The sequence below is a fragment of the Falco rusticolus genome, chromosome 1 (assembly GCF_015220075.1).
Source record: "Falco rusticolus isolate bFalRus1 chromosome 1, bFalRus1.pri, whole genome shotgun sequence".
Classification (NCBI taxonomy): domain Eukaryota; kingdom Metazoa; phylum Chordata; class Aves; order Falconiformes; family Falconidae; genus Falco; species Falco rusticolus.
The window spans coordinates 111,906,420-111,915,448 of record NC_051187.1 but is presented as its reverse complement, the minus strand read 5'-3'; the positions used below and the strand labels follow the sequence as shown (position 1 = coordinate 111,915,448).

Sequence of the window (9,029 nt, the reverse complement as noted above, 5' to 3'; positions counted from 1 at the left end):
GTATTCCTATGTTGGAGAATATTTTGCTCTGGTTCTGTAAGTTACGATGTGAAATAATTATTGGCAGCTGTATGCAGTCAGCCTCAAGCAGGCTCCCAAGTGGATGGGGAACTTTCCTCACTTAAAATAGGCAACTCTGCAAGCTCAAGCCAAAAGGAAAAGAGATTCTTTGGCTATGATCCTTGTGCATGCTGGAGGCATCTTGCATTTTATCTATTGTCTGTCTGTCTGTCTAGTTTCCACTTGAGCTTCTCTTTCTTCCTCCCCTGTAATTGTCAATTACAAGATCTTAATGATGCTTCAAAATATCACAGTCCTCGAGTAGCTGCCTCTTAATTTGTAGAACTATTTGAGTAGTAAGAGACTTCTCTGTGGTCATAGAAAAAGCTTCCAGAAATCTTGTGGTGTTATCAATCTGTGCCTTGTGATTAAAAAAAAAAAAAAAAAAAAGTTACATGCAGTTTTCATTAATCTTTGTATTTTTCTCTCCTTCAAGTACAACTGTCTGGGAGGCAGTGGAGAGGATGCAGGAAAATATGATGGGGTGACATGCTAATACAGGCTTACGTACTTGTTACACTGGACTGTATGGATTTTGAGGCATTTAGTGCAGATAGTTATACTTAGCTTGCAAGTTGTTCTAATGTGATTACTAAACCAGTTAATGGTTAATGCTGCCTTAAGGTTGGGATGGCTTTTTTCGCCCTTAAGATTTAACTCCGTACCATTATTTTGTTCTTTTGCCCAGACTGCATAGCCCATTGGAGTATGCACAAATGATTTCCAGATGGAGCAGTGGTGGGCCAAGTCAGCACAGCTCTCCAGCGCTAAACCTCATAGCTTGGAGGAGTTTCACTTGGTGTATTCTCATGGTACTTGAGCAGCGACTCTCTGCCATACAGCTTTCAGGCAATTCTTGTCTTGGCAGAGTGGCTATGGCTGTAAGTGGCTACAAGCACTAAAGATGACTTGGAATTCTGTGAAGGAGATCAAGTGTTTTAATTTGCTCCTTGACTCAGTATTAAGGAAATAGTTGCACTAGTATATACAGCAACAGATCGCAGGTTTCCTCGCTCAGATCTGTTCACATGGCACAGCGCTGTTCTGGCTGGGTATCATGTCACCTGGGCCCATAGCTCTATCAGCTCATTTTTTGTGGCCTTAAATAGTCATTCTGGAGGCAGGGTGGTGTTTGTGTGGCCAGACTTGGTTTTCATGGCTACCAGTTGGTGGTCAATGTTGAAAGATGAGGGAGAATGTAAATCTTTGCTATTAGCTTAGTAGGTGTGGCAGCTAGGTATGCTGGCTTGTCAGATAGTGAAGCTGTGATAACTTGAAGCTTACAAGCTTTGTAAGTCACTTACATTTGTTTTGTTGTTTTAAACGTGCGGTGCATGTTTGATCTTGTTCTGGCTGCTGTCTTGCAAAATTCTGGATGTATTTCTCAGCTCTAGCTCTGTGGCTTGGTTTGGGGTTTTTTCCTTTTAACACGGTTGTTTAAAAAGGTGGATATATAAAGAAGGAATAAAAAGACCTAGTGTCTCTTCCAATCCCGTCCTGTGACCCCATTTGCCTTTAGGTGAGATGTTTTGAGACTCCTGTTACTCCTGGAGCTACGCAGAACCCAAACAAGAAAAAAACTTTCCTACTGAGAAGTGATGCACTGAACAGAGGCAATACTAATCCAAACTTTCTCACGTCCTAGATGTTGTCTGAAGGCAGCGGTGTGAGCTGAGCCAGATCAGATTTGGCTTTCAGGCTAACCACGCTGCCTCTTAAAGAATTTAGTTGTGGTAACTGCTACCCACCACACGGGTTTCCACATCAGCCTGGTCACACTAATGCCGAGTACAGACTTGTACAGATGAGTAGCCATGGCACATCACATTCTGCATCCTCACTGCTGAGCAGCATTGTACACGATGCCCTCATACTGACTGTTTGGAAGTAAAGATTAAAGGATGCTAAAAATTAAAAATCATATAAAGTCAGGCCCCTTTCCCATCCTTTGAGATTGTTTTTTTTTCCTGAAGCTGGGTCTTAGGGCATTCCTCTTGTCAGTCTTCTGTGGCTTGGTAGATTTGGGAAGAGCAGAGTAACACAGTGTTAACTTGAGGCAGGGAGGACAGGGAATCGGTTGGGGAGAAAGCCTCAAAGAGGAGGGATCTTCTCTTTTGGTCTGGCAGCAGGAGTGGTCATTCTCCCTGGGTCTGGCCTGACTCCATCCTCTCGTCGGCGACTACTCTCGTGTCACGGCTGTGGGTACAGGTTCAGCTTAATGCTCAAGTTGGGTTTCTCCTCCCTTGCCGTGTGCTGGCTGCTGTGCACGGGGGAAGGTACTCGTCAGTTTTCAAAAGCTGAGACTCCTGGTAGTGAATGCATGACACAAGCTGAAAATTAAGAGGGGGTGAATCAGGAGAAAAACCTACCCATTTTGGTCTTTTTATGCAAAATGGTATTTGCCTTGCCATTGCTGGGGGGGCCAGAGATTGAATCTCTCCCCCTGGGGAATTAAGGTTGAATGTGTGTTTGCTGAATAATTAATGGAAAAGCTGAGACTCCTGACTAGCTGGGCTCAGTAGGACTTTACAGTCTGTGTTAGTCACTGGGTAGTGCGCAGCTCTGTGCCTTGGCTGGGCAGCGTTTTCACTCCGCTGGGGGTTTTCAGGCTGCTGAATGTTGTTAATCATTGTCCCAGCTGATCCTCATGACAGATGTCCTTCTGATGCCCAGTCTTTCATCGGGAGTGAAAGAAAAATCTCATTGCCTGATTTATGTGCCCTCTAATGAAAATAAGTTCCTGCCGCGTTGCTTACAGCTTTTGCTAGCTGAGCCTCTGGAATTGCATCACAGAAAAGACTCGGGGAGAAACTTGCTTTTCTCAGTGCTCTCTTCTTTGGTTTCTTTGTCTTAACACATTTCACAATTCTTACCTGGTTTGCTATTATGTAGGCTGTAAATGCACCGGTGCTAAACATGGTTTAATGGAAAGTCTTCACTTGGAGTTTCACCTTTTATGCTGAATGTGCCTTGGACATAGTTTTCTACATCAGAGTTCCACAGCGTGCCCTCATCTGTGCTTGCAGTAGCTACAGGTAAGCACCAAATTTCATCCTACTGACATCTACAATTGAAGTGTTGTCTTAAAAACCTTATGGTTTTTAAATATTTTTTAACATTTTACCTAGCAAAATCTTTGAAAGGGCATTTTTTTCACTCCTTTCTTAGTAAACTCCCAGTCTCTGTAGATACCTGAAAGCAAGCGGTGTCCCAGCTTGAGGTCAGATTACAAGTTTTGTTATGTTTTCAAGTAACAATCGCGTTTTCTTATTTCTAGAACAGCATATGACCGATACATCTGCTTGTAAACATATGGAAAATTCTTCTTAAACATTGCTGATCCCCTACTATTCTTTCCTTCTGACAACTCAGCAAACAGAAGGCAGGTGCAAGGATTTTTGGCAAGAAAAAGTTTGTGTAACTTGTTATTAAAAACCCACAATGCAATTAAATTGTCTTACAGCACAGACCTTAGCAGTGAATTTTTGAGACCGCACGGCAGAACAAACCAGGACAGCAAGAGTTTTATTTCCCCTTCTAACTCTCTTACTATAATTATAATTGGAAAAGACCTGACCCTGAGAAGGCAGTTTGATTTAGTCACTGGGGAAACTGTGTGTATATATAAAATAGTGAATCCCTGTTTCCATGAGAGAAATTCTAACTCTGGTCAATGGGTGCAGCAGCTCTAGGTTAAGGAGGAACTGGCAGCCAGCCGGCTCTGGCTGCTGGGTTTGTTTCTTTGAGCGGGATGGAGCTTGTGCGTGTAACGGTGTCAGCGCGTCATTTGGCAAGTGCCGTTATCCAGGTTAAGTGAACCAAATTCCTTAGGGTTGGGCATTCCTTATTCTCCAGCGTAAGTAGCTGCTCGCTGGCTGAAGGCATCATATGTGCTGCGTCATCCAGATTCATAGAGCTCGATGAAACCAAATTTCTAGATGTATGATGAAAGATGTTATATTACGTTGTTAGTTACTTTGTTACTGAATACCATTTCTAGATGAGCAGAAACTTGCCTTGAAGTGTATCACTACACCAGTACCTATCTGAGATTAAAATGCAAGAAATACTTGCAATCAAACCAGTTTAATTCATGTATATTTGTACAATTTGTATAAAAAAAGGAAAAAAAAAAAGGAAAAAGAAAAATAGGTACTTGCAGACATTAACATAAAGACCAAACAATATTTTCTATTTATTTAAAAAGCTTTAAACATACAGAAGCAAACCCCTAATTATAAATGCATAATTATGCATAGATTTTACTGTTTACACCATACTGCTGGCTGCTTTTATTTTTCATCCAGGAATCTATTTAAACTCCAAGAATTCTTAAACATTCCTCTGAGCTTCCTGGCCTCAGAACTGCTGTCTATCTTATCAAGTCATTGACCTCCAGCTGAAAACATTGCTCTAAAAAAAGAAAAAGTCAAATCTTTAATAAACAATTAAAAGTGCATTAACTGTAGAATTGTTTAATTTCATAAATGTTTAAACAAGTCAGTGAAAAACACCACCCTGTGAATTAGCTTTTTGCATTATTGATTGTAAAGTATCTTTTTAATAAGATTTTGATATTGCAAACTTTAGTCTTTCCTATTTTGTGCAACTGTTCAGTCACACGATGCGTAGTATTCCTGAAATACCCACTGCAGTACATTAACACTATTTTACATTTTTAACTGTGTATACAATGCTCTTGCTGTATATCCCTGTTCCTTCTTACAACAAAATAATTTAGCTCAATGAACAGAAGCCCACTTCTAAAAGGTGTTTTATAGTTTGTCTTGTATTTTGCAGGAGACAAATGCCTATTTCATTCTAAACAAATTCAAAAGAATGTAATGTCCCGGTAGCTAAAAACTAGGGTTGGTTTTTATTTTTGGTTGTTGGGTTGTGGGTTTTTTTTGTTTTGTTTTTTTTCTTTCCGTACACAGGTTTAGATAAAAAAAGTGATGGCTATTCTGCTTAAGTGTCCTTGATAAGAGAATACTGCCTCTTACAACATCTATATCCAATTCTATTACTTCAATGATCTCTAGCAAAAAATAATAATCAATGAATGGTTTCATAAACAACAGGTGATTAAAGTAAAGGATTTATTATAATCTGCTTACAGTTGTTTGCAAAGACAGACATACGTTTTTGCATAAAGATATAAATTGCTTTTTAAAACTAATTTAGTGTGTTTAATTATATGAAGTTTCTGTGAATTATGAATTGTACCAAACCAAGATTAAAAGTAATAAGGTACAAAAATAGGAGCAAACAGACAACAATTTGGACTGGGACAGGCATTTAACAGTGAAGTGTAGAATATGGCTTTGCTATTTTAATCAAGCAAAGTTACTCTGAGACAGAAAAGGAGGCAGTAACTTTGTTAATATAAAAAGCCGCTGCAGACTGTATTCACCCAGAACCTGGCTTTGAAATATTCTATTTTAGACTTTTTTTTTTTTTTTAAAAAAAAAGAGTAAATGAAAAGATGGATGTATGACTGTGTCTTTACTGTAAACAACCAGTCTGCATGCTGTGTATCTCGCGTTGGAAGTTTGGCTTTCATATTGCTGTGCAGGTCAGTATTTAAAGATCTGCCTATGAATTAGACTTCCAAAATGCAAATAATATATGTATGTATATATTTATATATAGAAAAACCTCTCTGAATACAGTCTTTACAGATTACCCATTGCATAAGGCAGGTGTCATTTAAAAAGACAAGTAGCACTGACTGTCTTTGGTGCACCAAAGTGCACCTCAAAATTTGGACTCGGAAAGGGTGTAGAATTCTCAATTCGACCACCATTTAAAAGAAATGCTACATTCTGACCGGCCAAGGGACAAACTAGAGCTCAAAAATACCAGTGGCACCCAGAGAGAACACTATAGATTAGGACTCTGAAAAACTATTCTATTTAAACATGAACATATGGTAGCAACAGTTGAGCCTTAGAAAAGTTCACCTGTCCTCTATTCTACCCCAAAATTTTGCATTTGCTTTATGAATTGTGAAATAGTGAAAGTCACCTCAAAAAATTTTTTCGTTGCAGTCTTACTCTAGAGAAATCGTTTTTGAGACAAAATCAGACCGAGTTGAACTTGTAGTGTGAGCATTTGTCTTCTCAGATCTATTTTGATTATTACAAAAATGCTTACAAAGTTACATACGGTTTTGGTTTATCACTAAAAATTCTACTCGGCTAATCTGCCCTTATCAGTACCTGACCATCCCTCTCACCAGTACGAATCTGTTCAATGTACTTACTATAATGATCTGCATGTTCCCTTCATCATAATCAGAAATCGCTCTCCCCCATCTGAAATAATAATCTGACCTTTTAAGTTGTTTTATGTGTCCAGTAGTCAAAGGAAAAACAAACAATCTGGGAACCCTTAATTAAAAAAAAAATAAAATCATTCAACATCTTACTCACCCCTGTTCCCCTGAGAGAGAAAAGGAATAGAGGGCAAGAACTCACTATATCATTAAGCTGGCAAAAGCTCTGGAGAGACCGTAATTTGTCTTGTTAAATGAAACCTATGTAAAGTGGCAAACACAACAGAGTGTAGTTTCCTACAGAAATATGAAGCAGGATTTCTAAGATGTGCTCAAGTCACATACACTTGCAAGCGAGACAAAAGGGAGAAAAATAGAGAGGAAAATAGAAAGGCTTAAATACAACTGAAAAGGTTAAGTGTGGTTATTTACAACAGATACTGTAGGATGGTAAATTAGATATGATGCTAAAAAAGGCACAGCTTTCCCTTTCTTAAATACACTGTAAACGGTTCATTATGCATGCAGAACATTTCACTTTACAAAAAAATTACCTTGTTTGTTTAGACAAAGATAGTACTTAAATAGTCTCCAGCAAAATAGAGTTCTTTCAAAAATACTTTCCCATTCATCCTATTAACCATTAAAGATTTTTTTTGTCTCATTTACAAAAGTTCCTTACACCTTATTTCAGGTCCTTCACAATTTATACATACAGCAATGTACAGTACAGCAAAAGACTGCAAAAAATTATTTGTAAAGCCAGCACAATAGATACTATAAATTGATACCAGGGCATTTGTTTTCACATCTTATCCTTCTTAATTAAATAGTAAATGGACACTTAACACAGTGTATAGCATCTGTGATGGGATAACATGGGATAACAAATGCCACAGGTGGGGATAACAGAGTATTCCACACCAAATGTTCTGTTATTACTTTACACGTTAGGGTTTGTGTGTGTGTGTGTGTGTGTGTATATGTGTGTATATATAGGTTTTGTTTGTTTTTTTACAAGAAAAGAATATTAATGCCCCATATTGACTTTACGTTTTATGTGCAAACCAAGGGTAAGCTTTAAAAAGTTCTCATTAGTTCTCGAACCCTTTTAAAACAAGCAAACAATACCAGAAACTACATGGCATATTTAAAACTCCATCTGTTAAAATATCAAAATCAAAGAGTTATTGACTAGATATGGCTTTTCATCCAGAGGAACAGGAACACTTTCTAAGTGTTTAGGGTTATGGGGTAATTTCCAAACATCTAGGTCTTGCCAAATCCAAGTCAACCGCTTTTCATTCCCCAAACCCTTCGTATGATTTTTAGACTATTCAGAGATTGCTGAACAAGTGTAAATAGCATGTTTAAAATATGGTTTCTTGGGTCCTTCATGGGTGTGGAATAACACAGGGAAACTTAAGGCAAAGTTCTTCCATTTAAGACATTTTCTATCACTTCCTGTGAAAGTACAGGGGCTTGGCATTCCCAGATTCCACCTTTGGTAGCTGGTCACTGATGATTTCCACCAGCATGGCTGGAAACTCTACTTTCAGTGCCTGAGACTCTCGGAAGGTGTAGAAGCAGAATTCCAATAAGTCACTAACAAGCTGAAATACAGAAAGAAGCACTTTTTAGGAAAAACACAAGAGAATTTTGCATGCAAATGACAGCTTATTGATAACGGATTATTACCAAGAAATTGCACCTTACTTTGACTCGGGAGCCCATTTGCAGGGGTGAGAAAGCAAACAAAAGAACTCAAATCCCAAAGTGCTACTTAGCTCGTTAAAAGCCAGTTAACTAGAAAACAAGAAGATACCACAGGTTTGATTTTTCAGCGCAACTGCACTTTTCATTTCACTAACAGGCAACTGGGCCACCATGAAAACTCATAGATACTCCACGTCTATGCAAATAAAGCCGCCTGCGCAGAGGGAAAAGATCAGCCATAAACTATCGTATCTCTACATTTCAGCTGGATGCGTGTTCATTAAATCAGATTATTTGGTTAACTTCCAGTCCACCCTCCAGGGGCCGCAACCTACAACTGCCAGAGCAGCTCATGTTTTTAGCTCAGCAACATGAATGCTGTGTCACACTGCAGCGTTTCAGGTTTTATAGCATCGCAGTCCATATGGAATTGTTCGTCTGGTAACGCATTTCTATATAAATTAATTTTTTAACACATACTTTTTTTCTGCTTACTACTCATTGAACTATAGAGACAACATTTAGGGTATTATTTCTTTTTGAAAAAAACCCCGACAAACACAAAACCAACAAAACCCCAAAACTTAAGTGCTCTGTTTTTGTAGTGGTGGCTAACAGCACGCTTTTGCTTTCTCTCACTGGATTAAGCGTAACGCTGAGAATTTTAAAGGTGAAATTTTCTAATTAGCTCTTAAATGACACAAAAGGAAGCCCTGCTCTGTAACACTGCAAGTACCGAGTTACCTGTTAGCGTGGGACCACCTCCACTAGCAGAACAAAGCTGCCCCTTACACTGCGCCGTGGCGCTCCTTTGGCTTCCTCTGGCTGCCAGAGGTTTTCACAGGTGAAACCATTAGCACCGTTCTCCCAAACGGCCCCTGACAGCCGTTGTGTCATCCTAGCAACGGTGGTCGCCGGCTGGAACGGGGACGCGAGCTGAAGTACTAAACGGCGTACAGGTACCACGAGCTTTTTG

The 9,029-nt window shown here is 39.1% G+C and overlaps 1 protein-coding gene across 3 annotated transcripts in view; it reads right to left on the bottom strand.

Moving 5' to 3' along the window:
* Positions 1-4,231: 4,231 nt before the first annotated feature.
* NR3C2 (nuclear receptor subfamily 3 group C member 2) overlaps positions 4,232-9,029 on the bottom strand; it is a 214,155-nt gene continuing 209,357 nt past the window's right edge. For 2 of the 3 annotated variants that reach the window (XM_037396421.1, XM_037396411.1), the window contains one exon: positions 4,232-7,950. In XM_037396421.1, coding sequence (XP_037252318.1) covers positions 7,795-7,950 — 156 coding nt within the window. In that variant the 3' untranslated portion in view covers positions 4,232-7,794. The remainder of the gene's footprint in view (positions 7,951-9,029) is intronic. The other variant, XM_037396430.1, reaches the window with a different exon arrangement.